Source organism: Lepidothrix coronata, unplaced genomic scaffold, assembly GCF_001604755.1.
Source record: "Lepidothrix coronata isolate B3197 unplaced genomic scaffold, Lepidothrix_coronata-1.0 Scaffold32, whole genome shotgun sequence".
Lineage (NCBI taxonomy): Eukaryota > Metazoa > Chordata > Aves > Passeriformes > Pipridae > Lepidothrix > Lepidothrix coronata.
In genome coordinates this window covers 1,636,396-1,655,848 of record NW_016690212.1, presented here as the reverse complement: position 1 = coordinate 1,655,848, position 19,453 = coordinate 1,636,396, and the positions used below count along the sequence as shown (strand labels likewise).

At 35.2% G+C, this 19,453-nt stretch overlaps 1 protein-coding gene across 11 annotated transcripts in view; it reads left to right on the top strand.

Annotated features, from left to right (window-relative positions):
* Nucleotides 1-19,453, top strand: part of FAM19A5 (family with sequence similarity 19 member A5, C-C motif chemokine like) — a 416,518-nt gene that overhangs the window by 233,308 nt on the left and 163,757 nt on the right. For all 11 annotated transcript variants that reach the window (XM_017811596.1, XM_017811592.1, XM_017811594.1 and 8 more), the window contains one exon: nucleotides 3,918-4,067. In XM_017811596.1, the coding sequence (XP_017667085.1) occupies nucleotides 3,918-4,067 (150 nt within the window). The remainder of the gene's footprint in view (nucleotides 1-3,917; nucleotides 4,068-19,453) is intronic.

The following is a 19,453-nucleotide window of genomic DNA, read 5'->3' as shown; positions in this document are numbered from 1 at the left end:
TTGAACAGCTTTTCCCCATACTGACTGAGCCAATTCTACTCTGTTACTTTAGATAAAATACGTTTTTTTGGGAGGGTTGTGGGAGTTGTTCTTTCTTATTTTACGCTAGTTGAATTTCCAGAAATTTTGCTATTGTAGCTTAAAAGTGAGTGTGGTTATTTGGGGCAAACCAATTCCTTGTCATTAATCTCTCTCATTCTGAACTAAAATTGGAAAAGAAAAGGTAATCTGACTGTCTGAAATTGTATCATGTTCAGTGTAAGAGATCTTATTGCAGGACATTCTCCTTGAGGAAGGATATATAACAAAAATTTCAAATTCCACTTAAACATATGGTTTTTATATTTTAAATTGCATTATGTTTAAATATTTGTTACTCAGGTTAATGTCAAACTGCAAATAATGAGTGACACTAAGTATTTAAGTTTCCCCTTATTTCAGTAGCATTTGTTGGTCCTAAGCTCTGCTCAGGAGTTGGCATGGCTCTGACTTCAATATTGTAATAGAAAACTACTGAATGTATTCCTATGATCTGATTTTGGAACAACTCCTGCATTGTATTCACTGACAAAAGAGTATCTGAATCTAGCCAAGAATTTTAATATCATCTAACTTAATGCATTTTGAACTAAAAGAGCTTGTGTTGCTAGGCATCAAATTGGTGATGCATGGAAAAATTGTTCACTGAAACTATAATATAAGCCTGCATGTACGAATCAAAAGTAGATTTTATGGATGAGCATGAAATCTTACCCCCTGGAAAGACCTATATATTTAGATCAAGCCTTACTTTCATTGTACCCACAGATACCATTAGTTCATCATTTGATTTTATTTCTTTAATTGAATTTTTGGTAAAGTTTTTCAGTAATCATAAATTAAAAAAAAAAATCTGTAACTTGCTTGCTGTAGTCAATGTGGAATATGTAGATTTTTGTATTCTATTAGAGAACAGAAATATTTTTATTCACAGAAAATTAAAATGTTATCCCAAGCACTGAAGTACAAATGTATTTACTATTTAAGGGTTTTACCGATGACAAACAATATCAAAGTCTTTCAATATCATTGCTCTTTCAGCAGTGGCATATGGTTGACAGAGAGGTCTTAGTAATCAACATGAAAAATGCCATTTACTTTTAAACTTTTCCATATCAAACTCTTTTATTTCAAGAATGTAAGTACTAAAGATCTTTTAAAAATATGTTTGTTTTACCTTGAGACATCCTGAACATTTGCTAAATATATGTACCTATACTCACTGATTTCTACATACTTCATGGAAGTCTCACAAAGAGCAGTTTCAGGACTGATCGCAGTTGGATTTCATTTAGAAAAAAGCAAAAGAGGTTCTGTTTACAGCAATTACTGTAAACAATTTCACACTAAAAGCCAAAAGCCCAAACCTGTTGTATTTAAAATGTTAGCATTTGAGCATTGTTTTTATTTTGGTTTACTTTGACTTGCATTTTTAATTCAGAATCCCGTGGCTTTCCTTTTTCCTGAAATAATTCCATATAGAAGCATTTGTGATTGTGGTGGTAGAGAGAGGGGAGAGATCAGCTGGCATTTTAAGAATGCAGTATAACACTAGAGAAGAGCATTAAAGAATCTGAAACTTTTCTCTGTTTAGTAATCAGATGGTGACAACACAAAATCAAATAAATTGCCAAGGAGGTCTTAATTACTGGATTAAAATTATAAAATAGATATTTATCAAGTATAAAATATTTTTATATATATCATAAAAATAGCAAGAATAAAGAAATACCTACTCATTTGCTTGGAAAACTGGATTATGGTAATTCTGTAGCAACCTTCATACTAGTAAAAAATGACATTTTTTTTCTTGGGAAAAAAATTTTAGACAAGGCTCCGAGTTCTCTGATGATGCTTGTCTTTTCTTCTGCCAAGATTATTTTGTTCAGGTTGGAAGGTGGTGAATTTCTTTGTTTACTGCAAGTACACAAAGAAAATATAATGAAAATATGGAGTCTTTATGACTGTTTGTAGACTGTGGCTCTTAATCTCTCAATTGGAAAAGCTCCAGTGAAACTCTACTCACTGCTGCCTTGAAATTTCTTCTCTGGTCTCAGGAATGAAGTGGAGCGTGTTCCAAGGCTCTCAGTTGAACAGCCTTTTTTCATTACTATCTTTGAAAGAGGTCACTATGTTAACTTCCCTGAAAAGGAAAGGTATCCTAGTTTTTGTAACTCAGTACTTACAAGAAGCATATTCATTTTGTTCCATTATTTTGGACCTTATGTTTCCAGATTAAACAACTGTTAAAAAGCCAAAGTAGCATTCATGTTAACTACGTAAGGTACTCCTGTAGACTTACCCTCTACCTACTGAAAGGCAGAGAGGACATGCTTTATACCAAGATGACTCCATCCCTGGAGATGGTCTTCCATAACCTTAAATACTACTTCTCATACTTTACAGCCATCTAAAGCCAAGTAACACTGGATGTACGCTGTGCTGCAGTGCTCAATATACCTGAAATCTTTGCACCCTGCGACACAATTGCCAGAAAATATTTATGTCATATATGTGGGATGAGCTACAATGTTTTTCTGTTCCGCACAATAAGCATCGTAAGCTGCTTCTGAGAAGAATAGGCTGGGCAAACTTGTATTCTGAATGAAAAAAATGCAGCCTAGAGAAATAGCATTGTACTGTTAGACTTACAGACCATTCATATATGTTTCAGGGTTTTTTTGTTTGTTTTTGATTTTTTGTTTGTTTTTGTTTATGATGTCTATATAGATTTAGAATTTCTTCTTTTTGTCTCATAGGGGTTTTTTCAGTATTTCAGCTGCATAAAAATACTGTGACTAATGTTTTAAACTGCATAATTTTTTTCTAAAAAGAATATTGCATTTGTTCACTTTTTTTTTTTTTTGGTAAAAACAAAATATAGCCAGCTTGTGATTTGCAGATGTACTGTTGCACATGTTTATTGCTGCACCATAACCCCCAGAAATTACATGCAATACTAAGTGATAGCTGGGAGGCTTTTTCAGTCTTTCTGCACACTGTAATTCAATAATGTCTTTCTTGCATGTAAAAGGTAGTCTTTTGGTTTATGGTTTTATCAGAGGAAGTGCATAACTTTAAATGTATAGCATTTACTTCATTCTAATATTTTTCACACAAGAATTTTTTGTGTTTTTTGTTTTGCCTCTCATAGCATGGTCCAAATTCAGAATTAGGTGGTTTGTATTTCCTTAGTATTCAGGAAAAGATACATATATTGGAGAAGTCAATAAAAAGTAAACAGTTACAGAGCTAAGGGTGCAGTATCATTTAAATCATTTGGAGAATTGTTAAATAGTAAATTTGGTAAAAGAAAAAAAAAGAAACTAAAAGAAAAAGAAACTAACAGCTACATCAAATATGAGTCAGGTAGAGAATTCAGTTTAGATGAAGCAAGAGTCAAAGGACTGACAGTTTGGCAAGCATGGACACACTTTGAAAGACTTTTTCCTTCAAAACCAACACACAAAGCAGTTAAGACCTCACTGTATTCATGGACATATGGGGAAGTTTTTATTTTCCATATACTTTATAATTTCTTTTCTGAAAGTATGTAAAGAGCACACCATTTAAGTTTCATTGCTGTAAACGATTGTTCCTTTACTTAGCCGACGTAAGTAAAAGTAACCTGTGTAACCTCAACTCTCTGGCTTTTATGGAACAATAATCATTTTCTGACAGAACCAGTTTGCAGGGGTTTCATATGTCCACCACAAAGAAAAATTGTATGTCTTCTCAGTTTTATTATATCCATCAGCTGGCTGCCCATTTGTTGTGGAGTGTCTGCTGTGACTTAGGGCCGTGACTCTATTCGGCTGTAATAGATTGCCTGTAGTGCATTCAGTGACTCTGGTACCTGTTGCTGGTTTGTTTTCCAGGTCAACTGGCTGCAGGTACATGTGAGATTGTTACTTTGGACAGAGATAGCAGTCAGCCCCGAAGGACTATAGCCCGACAAACAGCTCGCTGTGCATGTAAAAAAGGACAGATTGCCGGTACAACAAGAGCAAGGCCAGCATGTGTTGATGGTAAGAAGCAAAAATCTATTCAATCAGTTTCTGCCAATACAAGAATGGTGTAAACTGGTACTGTCTCATTTAAAAAACCCTCAACCAAACAAAAAAATACTCTATGGAAGAAATTTTCATGTGCCCCAACTAGCAATGGCAATACCATTGAAATTGAGCCAAAGAGTATTACTTACTAGTAGTATAGAGATTTCAATTACATTTTTTTAATTAGAAATTTTACTTTTGTTTTAGCTTGGTATGCAGTTGAATATTAAGGGCATGGTGCTGTTATATTTTGCATCTGGTGATAGGATTAGCAGTGAAATGGCATCCGTTTTCTCTCTACTTTTTATTCCTTATAACATTAAAAGAAATGCTGCAAAAGAGCCTCAAGGGTCTTATGCCACTGGCAGGCTAATGTGTGATATTTAATGCTGTTGAAGAAAACACTGATGCTGTAGTTGGAATATAGTATCTGAATACACCTCACATGTCCAGCATTCCTTCTATCTTTTAAATGATATTCTGTAAGATTCGCTGCAGATGCACTGATAGCATGCAGCTGGAAAACTGCTCACATACAGAGAGATATGAAAATGTTTCACTTTGAAATCATTTTTTGAGACAAATGAAATTCTCTGTTACAGCTGTGTTAATAGTGGGACAATCTTCAAGATAGGTCTGCCTTGCAAGGCTTTTAGAAAGCATTCATATTTAAAATGAAATTGGAGATATATTGAAAACAGTGATGCAAAATTGTATGTTTTGATCTAGGCTCAGTTGACAAAAGTGAAAAAAAATAAAAAAGATGCTTATGTATAGAACTGTAAGAAATTCATGGATTGCCTTTGAATACTGGCTGGTTTGAGTCCACAGATAAAAACATTGCTGAGAACACCCTACTGTTGCCTCAGAATTTGATTGTACCAGTGATTATCAAAGACAGCTCAAAGGAGATTTCAGAGCCTACCCGCAAAGCTAAATATAGAACATCATGCACATTCTATTTTTGCATTTTCCTTTTTCTGTTTTTAGTACTCTGTAAGACAGTTTCTTAGCTGTCTCTTTCGTAATATAATACTGTATCCAGTAATTCTTCTTTCCTGTTTTATTGTAAGATCATAAGATTTAATTGGTTAAGAAAGGAATGCTTTTACTGTGTCACTTATAGTTTTAACTTTAGGAAAAATACTTACTAGCAATAAAAAAATTCAACTTACATTTCTCATTTTAACACAACAAAGTTCTAAGGAGATAAAAAGAATTTTGCACCAGCTGATGGGAACAAAACATAATTTTCCTCAGCCAGTTTTGGCCTATGATGAGATTGATTTACTGTAACTTGGGTATCCAAAGTTAGTTGTTAGTAACTCCAGTTTTCCTTTATACCCAGTGGAAAACAAAAGGCACCTTCTCAGAGTAATTTATCTCACCCTAAGTGCCTAAGATAAATCAGATAAATCGGAACTCTCTGGTACTCACTGTTTCTCTGTCATGGCTTAATAGACCTGTGAGTGTCTTAAGATGAATCATAGATAGCTGGAATGTACATGCCAGTAAGAAGACATGACTGCACCTCATCCTCCAATTACTATATTAGCTTATTTTCTGAGAATTTAAGGTTTGAGGTAATCTGATATTTAAAAATACTTTTTCCTTTTTTTTTTTTTTTGAGAACTCATTAAGAATATGTCTTTTTCAAATTCTGCTTTTGCTGTCAATCTGCTTGATCATAATTTTTTAAAAACAGAGAACTGAATGACAGGATCTGTAGTTAGAGGTGGTGTAATCAGGGAAGGTTCTTTATGTGGTACTCAACATTTGAAAAATAAGTGGGAAGTTCATCAGTTGAAAAACAGAGCTTCCCCTTAATGTTTGTATCTAAATACTGTAATTAATTATTTTTTAAGCTGACAAAGAATCATATGAAAAAGTTGAGAGATAATGGGTACAAATTACTCCTGATGACATTAGAATTAGACACAAAATGATAATTTTTAAAAATGAGAACAATCAGCCATGGAAATATTCTCCCCAGGGAAGTTGTGGATTTCCTAGTGTTGGACACATAAGATTCAGTTGGACAGGGTGCTGGGCCATTTTGTCTAGACTGTGATTTTGCTTAGAAAAGTTGGACCAGATGATCCTTGAGGTCCCCTTCCAACCTGATATTCTATGGTTCTATAACATAGTTCTAATAATATGATTCTTCATTATTTTGGGAAATGTTTATAGTTAAGATGTTGAGCCCTTTGCTAGGAATGATTACTTCAAGATCTGTATGACATGCTACTTTGCTTTCCTGGACACTGTTAGGGATGCTTCGTAATCAGAGCTCAGAAAGGTTGATGATACCTAGAACTGTATCAGACTCCCAGATTAAAATGAAGGGAAAAGTCAAGTCTGTGATCTGTAGGTTTTTGTCATGAATGAAGTTAAAAAAGTAGTTTTACATGCCATCAGCACAATAAGTGACAATGTGAGCACTTTTTTGTGTCTCTAATCTTGTACTTGAAAGTAAAGCTGGCATCTAAATTGGCCATTGACTGACAAGTGTCCATCTGTGAATCTACCAGGTATGTAGTTTAAAGAATATATAGTGACTTTTCATTTCTAGAATGAAATGTTTCAGACACAACTACTTAATGCTTTATTCTGAACATGACATGAAAGCAACATAAAATTATGTCTAAGAAAAACTAGTTTTATCTCTGATATTAAGACAAATACAGCTGTTTTAGGAATGTAACAACTAACATAATTGCTGGTTTGTTTGTTTGTTGGATTTTTTTACAATAAAGCATCCTATTTTCCCAACAAAAAAAATAAATAATCTTCTGAACTTTCTTAAATAGGATGTGGAATGTACTTTTGCAAATTTTCCTTTATTTATATTATACTTCATGTTAAGAATATAACTGCTATTTGAGATTCCATTTCTGCTATCTAAAAGAAAAAAAACTCAAAAACTTGGTTCTTTTCATTTTATTCTTTATATAGCCTTGATTTTAATGACATTATTTTTAAAGTAAAGGCAGCAGAATTAGACCTTAGACTTTTAATAATTAATGCAAAATCATTTGTGGAGGAAGCAGGCATACTAAGTATGACCTCCTAACCTACTAACAAGAAAATGTTAGCTGACAATTGTGTTACAGCTTCTAGCAGGAGAGTGGTTTGAAAATTCAGTACCAAGCTGGTAATTTTTACAACCTTAAAATACATCATGTTGTACCTGGCTACCATTTGTTCGTTGTTCAGCGGAGAGAAGTACCTTAGAATATATTCAGTTATGCAGTATAATTCCTGGAGGTGTGAAATGCAAGAGTCAATTCTTGCAGCAAAAGGAGTAAGTAATTTAAGGGCTCTTAAACCTCACAAACATTGTGTAAGATTGCACTTGTCAACATAGCTCTTAGAGTAAGTCCTGAGTTGATTACCCAAGTCCGCTCTGCTTTCCAGTGCTGCATCACCTAAGGTCTTTTCCTAAGAAAGGAAAGACTGTGAATGTCACCTAGGTAAAACTGGAATTCATAGAAATGAAAATGCAGTGTTTAGGACTTGGTCTGAGCAGAGCATAAAGAACAGAGATTTTTCTTGAAATGTTTCCCTGTGATGGAGAGGATTGAATTACTTTGTACTTTTTTTCTAGCAGTCTTTAAATATGGCAGATTGCTAATGTATTCTGAAAAAATGGCATCAATATTCACCCTGATTTAAAGCTTGATTTAGTGTTGATTGCTTCATTTCTACACCCACAGAGTCATAATGTATATTTGGTATGTTTGGTTGTGATGTAATTTTTATTCATGAATGTTGGTTCTGTGGTATTATGACAGTAGTTTGCCTGCACTTTTCATTATATTATTATTATTATTTATTACTAATGTTCCCTAGTCCCTTTTTTGAGATCAAATTCCATAGAAATTACCTCAGTTCCATTACTAAGATATTTTGTTTCAGCATAACATCTGGTTTATCACCAGAGTAATTTCCCTGTGTGTTGGTCAAGCTTTATCAGTTTTTAAGCTGGAGCCTGTAAGAGATTGGAAGATAGCAATTATTCTCTATTTTTGTACAGTACTTTTGCTAATTTAAACTTGTTTTAAAGCAAGCAAAAAAAGGCTTTGATAACAGTTTGTGTACAGATGCACCCATGATTTGTGTTCTTTCACAAAAGTTGTGTATATCTGAAAGTAAGATTTGTTATGCCAAAGTGTTTCATAAAGTACAAGTAGAGCATCCTGAGAAGTATGGAATGAACATTTAAATATTTAATAGATTCCAGTACTTCTGTCCAATATATGTTTATAGCTAAAAAATAAACTGCAATTTTCTCCAGAAAATAGAAACAGGTGATGAGAGAAGTAGTTTAATTGCTTGAGAAAATTAGGATGGCAGTTGTTAATTTGCTTACCTGAATTCTGTGATTAGAAGATTCTTATGCTCTGGATTTGGGGACTGGTTACTTTTATGTCCACTAGGTGCTATGAAAAATCCTAAGAGGTCAATCCTGATATCCAAAATTCTTAAATTTAGACTAGCTGGAGCTCAGGTAACTTAATTCAAAGTATTCAGACAATTTATGTTATAAATCAAACTGTGGTTTGTTTGTTGTTTATTTTACTCTTAAAGTTTTAATAATATTTAATTGCTTTTCTAAGTATTGTAGCAATATTGTTTTCAATAGTATGTTAGTTGGTATAAGTTGTTCATACATTATGATTAACATGCTTTTCAGTTGGCATTGATTGATTTTGTTTAACATAGAAACTCAGGATCTACAAGGAAGCCACATTAGTTTCGATCAATAATTCTCTGCCCTTCTCATTATCTCTAGGAGTCTATGGGGAGGTGTAAGGGTCAGAACTGATCATTAATAGAATCCTAGGTCATGCACTTGAAACAAAACTGCTTAATACCTGGAGAGCTTCATCATTCTAAATTATCTTATACATACTGCAGGGACAAAAAAAACCAAAAAGGAACTATAATGATTTTCTGAAATGGGATTTTATGCTTTTATGTTAAGAATATTTAATATGTTTGTTATTGTAATATTTATTTCATCTTGGTTTTATTGCAGACATTTTCAAATATTTTCTCACAGTAATTTTTATATATTTAAATTTCTTCCATTTAAGTTATGTCAATTTAAAACAAGCAAAACCAATAGGAAAAGCAGTATGGATCTTAAATTAAAAGGAGACCAAATAACTCTACATAGACATTTTGCTGGACCAGAAACAGTGAATTGTATAGTATGGAAGATATAAGTCTAGGAGGAGAGTGGGACTGTTTGGTCATAAAAATGATCAGAGGGCTGGAACACCTATTCTGGAAAGAAAGTCTGACAAAGTTGGAGTTGTTCATCTTGAAGAGGTCTCTGCTAAGATGTTATCATGGCCTTTTAATGTATAAAAGGGGCTTATAAGAAAGAGAAAAACTTTTTACCAAGGCCTTTAATGACAGGACAAAGACAATGGTTTTGAAGTAAAAGAGGGTATCTTTAGATTGGAAATAAGGCAGAAGTTTTTAAGATGAAGATGGTAAGACAGATGTGGTGGAACGAGTGTTCCATGAGCAGTGGAGAAGTTGTGGATGTCTCATCCTCGAAAGCGTTCAAAGTCAAGTTGGAAGGGACTTTGAGCAACCTGATCTAGTGAAAGATGTCCATGCCCATGACGAGGCAGTTGATGATCTTTAAAGGTTCCTTCCTATTACTTTATGATTCTATGTGACCCTGGGCAAATAGTATGAATTACATAATGGTGTAGCAAAACAATTGTTCTGGTAGATAGTTATGAAGCTAAACAGGCTGGAACATGTATCTAGCTTGCCTTGCTCTTCTTCTTGAGAAAGAGCAACAATTACTTTAAATATTGGAGAATATTTTGACGATAATGAATATTTTGGAAAAATTATCCCAATAACATTCTGCTTGTTCTGTGCTTTTCCATTCTTTATTTGCACAGAGAGCCCAGGTATCAAGCACGCTGTCCATACCAACATTTCAGTTGCCGAATCACAACAAAGTTTAGATATTTTTTATATTTTTGAAGATTCAGGTATACTAACCAGTCAAATTCATTGAGTGTCCAGTTTGTACAGAAGACCTTCTGTATAGGAGATATCTAGTACTTCTCAAAATTAAATCTCTAATTTTTAGATACTTGATATTACTGAGTAGATACTATTACATGAGAGGCCACATGATATAGTAAAGAAATGTATATATGATGGTTTAATATTTGCCTGGGAATATTCTGACAATGGTCATGAGTTTAATTTCCAAAGAATAAATTAGTCTTGTTTATCCTCGGGGCTTTTAAACAATCCTAGAATAGTTAACCAGGCATCATTTTTAATGCTGCATATGCTGGTAGGATGCAATAATGCAATGCAATATTAGAATATCTTTCAAGGAATTAAAGAAATAATATTTTGATCAATGCTTATATATCGTTATTTAAGCAATAACCCTTATAAGGTTTAGTATAACTTCTTGAGCTTCTGTAGTCTTTTAGTGGTTATTTCTTATGATGTATCTGAAGTGTTCCAAACACTGTATATGCTCATTTATAAAATAACCATTGGGTACTCATCTTAATCTGTACTTTAGAATATTAATGATTTCTATTTATTCCTACCTAGAAATAATTTAAAAATCATTTATTTTCTTTTAAATAAATGGTAAGGAAGGATAGCAACCATGCATTTGCACCACCATGTGTGTAAAACGTATTTTTCAACATCACTTAAAGAAATAAGAATTCTTTTCTTCCTTTCCTCACCCTAACTTCCACATATACAGTCATAAATGCAGCTGTAACTACAGATGCACTGGAGCACGTTCAACACTTTATATTCTTTCAGCTGCCTCTAGACAATTCAATCTGAAGTGCAGATTTTCGTAGTTACTGACAATGGAAGTAAAACTATTCTGTTATTCATGGGCTTCCCTTTCCTATGCATGGTACAGGCACAGTGTGAGAATTTCCAACTTGTGGATCACTTTTCATTTAGAAATACCTAGAAGATTGAGTTTCACTCGGTTGCTTTACTTCCTGCAAAGGACAACACATGACATTCCAAAAGAAGATGAGTGATGTTCTTATCTAAATAATATCACAAACTTAGTAAAATCTTACAAACATATTCACGTAGAAAAAAATTGTTCTCTTTGATAATGAATATCAAGTCTCAGTTAGAGATTAAAGTGTTGCTGGGGAAGAAATATCACTGTTCAATCCCAAGACAGAAATTGAGTGATGTAAAAGGGAACATATCAGTAGCTGCACCATCAGTGGCAACACAGATGTGTCTATAAGAAATATGGGGAGATAAGTTAGGTTTCCTCTCCTGACTGAGAATCCACAAAAGGAATAACTAAAGACATGACAAAAAAGCAAGGAACCGTTGAAAAAGAAAACCAAACCCCTACTTAGGAAAGTGGCACACTGATAACTACCCCAAGAGAATATTTTAATGAAGAAAGATAGTTAAGGGCTTCACTATGTTATGAAGTATTTGGTACCTAAACTCAAACAACTGAGGCTCCACCTCAAGTACTGTGGCAGATTTGGGTGCCTCAACATAAGAAAGACATCAGACTATTAGAGTGTGTCCAGGGAAGACTTACTAAGATCATGAAAGGTCTTGAGGACAAGACTTCAGAGAAGTAACTGGAGTCACTTTGTTGTTCAGATTGCAGAAGGCTGAAGGCTGACTTCATCAAGTCTACAACTTCCTTAAGGAGGGCAGAAGAGGGGGAGATCCCGATCTCCTTTCTCTGGTGACTGGTGTTAGGACACAAGGAAATGAAATGAAACATCATCAGGGGAAGGTCAGATTGGACATCTGGAAAAGGTTTTTCACTGAGAGGGTGGTCAGGAAATTAAACTGATGGTAAATGGAAATGAAGCTGATGGTAAATGGTCACGGCATGAAGCTGGTCAGACTTCAAGGAGCATCTGGGTGACACTCATGATCATATGGTTTTCTCTTAGCTAGTCCTGTGAGGGGCAGGGAGTTGGACTTGATCTTTCCTGGTCCCTTCCAACTTGAGATATTGAATGATTCTATGATTCTGTGGTTGGATCTGGCTGGATTTTGCATAATGCTAGTCTTTTCCGCAGAACAATTGTTCAGGAATCAGGTATGTGCTGGTTTAAGAGTTAACCAGCAGGGGAAATGAACTCAACTCAAAGGAGAGATTATAAGTCAGAATAACAATTTATTAAAATAATACAGTAAGTACAATCATACAAACAAACAGTTGGTCTTAACCCACAAAACCCAAATGTATAACCCAGTACCCTGGGGCATGAACAAAGTGGTGTTCCTTGGGCCCCTCTTGAGTCCAAAGTAAAGGGAGAGGGGAAAAACCTGCTGGTGGGAGAGCTGTTGCAGTCTGGTCAAAAGTGGTGATTGCAGTCCAGCTGAGGGTGGTGATCTAAGTCTGGTTGAGAGCGATGAGATGCAGTCTTCCTCTGGATCCCACAAGTGGTTAAAAAATGTTCCAAGACTCCAAGATTATATATCCTCCAGTTCAGGCAGGAATGCTCAGTGCTTCCCTCAGGGCAGGGAGTTCCACAAAGGGTGTGAGGACAAGAGCATCCTCCTATCTCACAGGCCTCTTAACACCTAGTTTATAGCCTGAGGAGTCAGGCTCTATGGGCAGAGGGTTCGAATAGTCTATTGACAACAGTTTCTGGGAAATGGCATGGAAGGCTATAGAATACACAGTTTTGGGTTACACCCATACCATGATGAACTGATCTCAGCTGTCCTAACTAGGACAAGGTAGCAGAGGGTGAATACTAATCACTGCTTGAAAGTCAGGTTTATGGGTTCTCAGGCTGAGTTTTTTTTTTTTTTTTTTAAGGGATCAACTGCTTCTTAATGGCAAGTAGACCTATTGATCTCCCTTCATGAGCTAAGAATGTTTATGGATTAACAAATCAGGGGTGGAGCAGAATAAGGTTTAAATAGTTATGGCACAAACAGGCAGATTAGTTTTTACAAGCTTCCAAAGGATTATACACCACAGATTGAGAGGAAACACTTTGGATATATAAGGGATGTAGTGCCAGGGCAAGAGGGAATAAAATGTAATTGAAGATAAAATACTTCTCTAAGCCTTGTACCTATAACAAAGTCACCAAACTCGAAATGCTTTTCACTCATAAGCATCCTCCTTTGAGGTTAAACCTGGCATCAATATACTATTTTGGGTTAAGAGATGGCTGTCTTTCTAAATGATAGGGCAGGGAAATATTTAGGAAAGCAGAATTATTTATGTGATTTGGAAGGTGGCCAGGAGCCAGGGGTTAACACTGATACTGTGCAGAGAGTGCTGAGAGAACTTTAATTGCCTCTAATGCTTAGTGCCTTGCTTTCACATTTCATCTGAAAGACAACACCTTCATCCTCCTGGTGTTTCATTGGACGCATTAGTTCATCAATGCTAACAGCTTTGTTTCCCTTACTTCCTTGACATTCCTATGCAGTCACCCATGTAGTCTAATCCTCTTTCGTCTGTGTGCTCTGATGGTTGTTTCAGTACAGAAAAATGGTTGGAGATTATGTGACATTAGATTGTGGAACAATTTTCTGAGGAAGTGACTGGAAGCCTAATTACTACAGACATTTTAAATTGAACTGGACAAAATACTGGAGAACATATGATGCATTAGCATAAGCATGCTCTGAATCACTGGGGAGAGTTTTCTGTGCTTGATATCTTGCGGCAGAGCACTATCAACAACCACAACAGTCTGATTGCAGTCTGATTCATTACCTAACTTCAGGCAATAGGTCAACATGACATTCCTAAATTCAGGAGTTTGGTCACTGTAAATTCCCTGTGCAGAGAGTGGTATGAGATGGGCATATCAGAGACCACATAGCGTCAATATTGGAATCACTTCTGAAAGCTTTTTTCTTTTTCTCTCTTATGGGATTAAAGAGAATATAGGATAACTAGCAGAGTAGGTTTTCTGCTTGAATTTAATGTGTATAAACATTTCAGGCCATCAGCTGCTCAGATTGCCTTCTGGAAAAGCCACTGTCTTCACTGATTAGAGGCGGTTTAAGGAAAAAATGTAACATGTTTATATTACCCACTGTGGTTGTCATCCTACCTTCCAGTTATCCGCAGAAGAATGGGAAAAGAGAAACTTTCGAAACTATTCATGTGTGAAGGTGGGCTTCTGTCAGGGCAACATATTTGTCTCCAGTGAGTGTAAGAGAATATAGGAAGATGAACCTTTGTAAATACCCCTGCCATCAATGGGTGAGATAAAACTATAGCTAAATTACATTTCTGGCACTATGTGAAAGCAGCATGGTCAAGGAATATTCCCCCCCCCCCAATAATCTCGTTGAGCACAGAGAACTATAAACAAAAAAAAAGTTTAATGAAATTGAATCAAGAAAGATTATAACATGGTTAGAAATGGCATTTTAAAGCTATGTACTCCTTTATTTTTAACTAACCTTAGGTTTAATATCTGTGTCAGAAGAGTCCTAGAAAATGTTAAAATTTATTGCTAAATTAGTGACCATATTAATACCACTACTACACCCAGCACCTGGACCAGAGTAGTTAATGATAGGCATTTTAGTATGTCTCTTTCAGAATAGTCTGCACAGGGCCAATTCAGAGAAAATAGCCTTTTGGAAGACAGAATCTTAGAAACCTACCTATTTATGGTGATGCAGAAGGTCTGTGTTTCCCTTGGGGTTATGGGTTGAGGTCATATTGCAGGAAGAAAAAGTATTCGTGTCATAAAAAATGGCATTTTCATATCATAAATAAACTTTAAGATGTCTGTATTTTTTATTTCTGTAACTTCTTTTGCTTATGTTTTACTGTTGTGTTATTTTTACAATATCCTAGGCATGCAGGGTGCTTCAGAAGTCTGTTTCATACAGTCCTAGACTAAAAGCACTTGCAGTCTAATGATACACCAAATCATTGTTTGTTCAGGATACAGGGAAATAAGGATATGTAGCTGCTTCTTTTTGTTAATTATCCAGATTCTGGGGAGTAGGATAAGGAGGAAAGCCGTCCAAACTTCTCTGTACTCTCAGAAGAGGTAGACGTGGAAAAGTGGGATTTTCATGCAATTGTTCCAGAGTATGTCTTTGAGAGTTTCAGTGGTTCCTCTAGCATCCTTCCTAGAAGGCCATACACAGAGGACCTCTACCCTTGCTCATCCCCTTTGAGAGGGCAAGGTTCAACCCCAATTGAATATGAAGGAAGATGTCACAAAGGAGAAACAAATTCTTTTTTAGGGTATAAAAAAAATAAATTACGTGTTTCAGAAAAAGAATAGAACTGATTTGGAGTTTGATTTTTTTTAAGGAGGGAAAAGTCTACAAATTGTTTTTTTCTTCAGTTGTCATAGGATATTTTGATGCACTGGCTAGCACTAGCAGAATAACAATAGCCAATGGAAAAAAACCCACTGTTTTTCTATTCAATTATATCATGTAACAGTTCTACAAAATTGAAAGACTCAGTCCTGCTGACCTTGAGAATAATCAGCTTTTATACATATAGATTATATATATATATATGTAAATCTTACTATCTGGGGTATATGTAATACAAATGAAAAGAATTTAAGAACAGGCATTCTTTGGTAGGATGGGTGTCTTCTGCACAAAGCAGCAAGCATGTTTTAAACTTCAGACTTCAGCTTTGCATGCACTACTGAATTTTTAATTTTCCTAAGCATAAAACATTGAGGGCTTGCTAAGAATATTTAGCAGCTTTTTAAAATAAGTAGTTAACTTAGACTCAGTATTTGCATTCTTGCTTTAACAGCCTTAGTTCAGAATTTTGATGTAAGTTTTGGAAGTCTAATCATTATATACAAATATAAAGCCAAGGGAAATGCCGACCTTGGAACATGGAAAGGAAGGCTGGAGCACTGAGTGTAGGTCCAGCATAGACCTACCCTAAATGTACATGAACCAGATTCGATGTCATCTGCTTCCTTATACTGACACGTCCTCTTTCTGTTTGACTGTCTCTTTATGCGGGGGTGATAGCTGATGGGGTCCCTCTAGAAGGGCCTGTTGCCTGCCTGAAGAACATCGGCAATTTGTTCCCAGCTGGAGTTTAAGCTTCCTTTGTAAGACTAATCATGCTTCCCACAAAGTGGTTGGAACTCAATTTTAATGTGATCCAACTTTGTGAAACTGGATTAGGAACATACCATGTTTTAGCTAATAGTATCAAGGTTTTCTCTGCGCATTTCACCTCGAAGAAGTTCAAAAACTCTCACAGATATCTGCTTGTCTCTTTTAATCTGAGTTTCTCTATAGGCTCTACCTGAATTTTTATTTTGAGCTACTGGCAGCCTGGTTAGTAATATCAGCAACTGTCTGTCGAAGTGGTAGGGAGCTGACAGATAAACTGCCAAAGCATACTAGCCTGACAGTCTTGGGGCAGGAAGAGATATGGTTTTAGGATAGTTGGGTAGGTCTTCACTGTTAGAAAATACTGCTAGACCTTCAGTACCAGCTTTTCTGAAGACTGTTTGCACAAATTAAGTGGGTTTTGGAATTTTGCATTTGCAACACATCAGAAGTGGAAGTCTTGGTCTGTATGATATTGTAAGTACCTCACCTTTGTTCGTTTTTATCCACATCAGACTTTAATTATTTTGTGATTTCACTATCCTACTCTAAAAAGTGCTGAGTTAGCATTGTCTTCCTTTACCAGTGATATGAACTGCATTAGCAGCATTTCTTGGCAGCATCAAGTACTGATCTAGCACATTTTGGGGTATTCTGATAGACAACGTAGAGTTCAGACAATTTTGAACCTCTTTGCACAGTTTAGAACCCTTTGGTTTATGTATTTGGAAACAAAATGTACATGTTGTGTATCATGCTGCCTTCAGTTCTGTAGGTACTGTGCACAGCATGATATTTTATTTTGTGATAACTGTATGCTGGTTTTCATATTTATGTCTATATTGTGTATAGTAAATATAAAATCCTTTCGTATGTTTATTATTATGTGGCACTGGAATGAATAAATTAGGAGCTGAAAGGCCAAAACACAGAAATCTTCCCCAACAATTAGTGCTCCTGCTCAAAAATTACTTTGCTGGTCGAGGATGACTTTGCAGGTAAAAAAGCCCCAGTGTACAAAGTAACCTAGCAATTGTAATTGTCCTAAGCTGTTAATTATACCCATGAGAGTAGTTTCCGGGACAAGCCAGAGGACTCGAGTCAGGTTTAAACCAGTGTAAGAGGCCATCCATCTATTACAATGGCTAAACTAATTTATTATGAATTAAGTGGTGCCAGTTCTTTGTGTAGGAAATTCTAAAATGACATTGTGTCCAGTGTGCAAACAAAGATTATGGAAAGGTTTCTGTACTTGAAATAGTTTTTTCTTCTCTTTCAGATGTTGATGACTATATCTGGAACATGAGGATGAGTCTAGATCCTATTATGGAATTAAAAAAAAGCCTACCCAGACAGAGAGACATGATTCCTATCTTGATATTCTTATAATTTAAGGTTCACATACTTTAACCTCTTTGTCAAATTAGGAATGCTATTGAAGCTAATGAACCTCTTTCCTTGAATTTGAATTTACTGGATCAGTACTCTTTTGGATAGCTAGATGTAATAATAAAATGATGGGATCAATGCACTGACAAGCTTCCCGTAAGAAAGAAGTTTGAAGGAGAGGTTCAGATTCATGCAAAAATAATTTGAATTTTCAAGTTCTTTGCATCAATGGTTTCCATTTTTTTAAGTTTTTACATTACAATTTCTTTACATAGAGTACTTTTCCCTGTAATCTACTAATAATCAACTGCAAGCTTTTATTTGGAATAGAGAGTTTTAGATGAAAAACATGAATATGTATACACACCCATGATATCTTGAATCACTTCTGGATCTACAGGTCTGGATTAATTTGGATGAAAAACGTAAAACAAAATCAGAAAATAATGCTCTTTCTACAGTGGGATTAATGAAACTTTGTTTCCTCTAGGGATGTGACCTTCAGCTCTGTATCCCTGCCTCAGTAATACCAGGTCCCCGCCCACACTTCTTACTCTTTCGAGTTCACAGTAGCCTGTTTCTGAAGTCATATTTCTGAAGTCATATTTCATTTGGATAAGTTATTTCTTTTTCTCTCGTTGTGGGTATTTCTGTGTGTTCTGGAACTGAAGCTGGCTCACGAAATCCTTACTTTTCTGGATTTTTATACAGATATGCCTTTCATGGAGTAGTTTAGGCCTTGTAATGCTACGGACCGAGACACATGGAGTAGGTTTGGGCATACAGGTGAAATGGACTGCACATGGGAGATGCTGCAAGCGACATTTGTAATCTGCTGGTTCATGTAAAACAAAGTTCCATAAAATTAGCACATAAATAGAAATAAGCACATAGAAAGACTCAAGGTAACTTTACAAAGGTGAATACCTTGATTTAATTATACCAACTGGCTGTTTACAAGCTTTCAAAGATGCATTTCCAACTCTGCTTTTAACTTGAAAAAATTGTGCCTTGAACTTCCTGGTTTAGAAAAAAGGTGATAGTCTTCTTTGCACTGTGTTGCTGAATCAACCTATAGACATCTGGGTGCACAGTTTTCTCCGAGCATGTCTGTAGGTCAGATTAAATATTTGGGGTGTGGCTTCTGCTTCATCCTTAGCTTTGCATGGAGTGTCAAGGCAGAAACGTTTTGATTCTTTCTCATATGAAGATGTAGATGAAAATATCTCGTTTGGTTCTCATGATAAGGAGAACCTGAAATAATATTTCTGAATTAGTTCATGTTTTAGGCAAAAAAACCCCAAACAAATGAAGAAAATGCATAACATAAAAATACATTTTAATTTACTTGCTGTCAGGATTGAAAAAGATTGCACAATATTCTAAAATTTTCTTATTCCGTTTTGATTGAAGTGAAAATAATAGTTCAGACTGCTTCTCATTTTGGATTGGATTTTTTCTGTACTCTGAAATTTTTTGCTTTTACTTCGGAGTTTTAACATAAGGTGTTGGTTTTGTTTTTTGTTTTTTGTTTTTTTCTTTCTTTGTGTATGTTTATTGAAATAATGTAAAATAGCATTTCTGGGCCTTTGACCTTTGAATTCATATCATAATATGATGAGATTTAAAGGTGTAACATCCTGTTAATGTACTCTTGCTAGCTTCAATTTTCAACCTAATTTTTGAGTTCTTTTTTAAAAATTATGGAACTTCACTGAAATGTTAGTTTACAGAATATTTAAGATTGAAATGTTCAATTAAGAATACTGCACATACATATTATATTTTCCACAGAGAAGTTGTTGGTTCTTATTTTTGTTTTCCCATAGCATAAAATGTACTGACAAAGAATTAAGATCTTT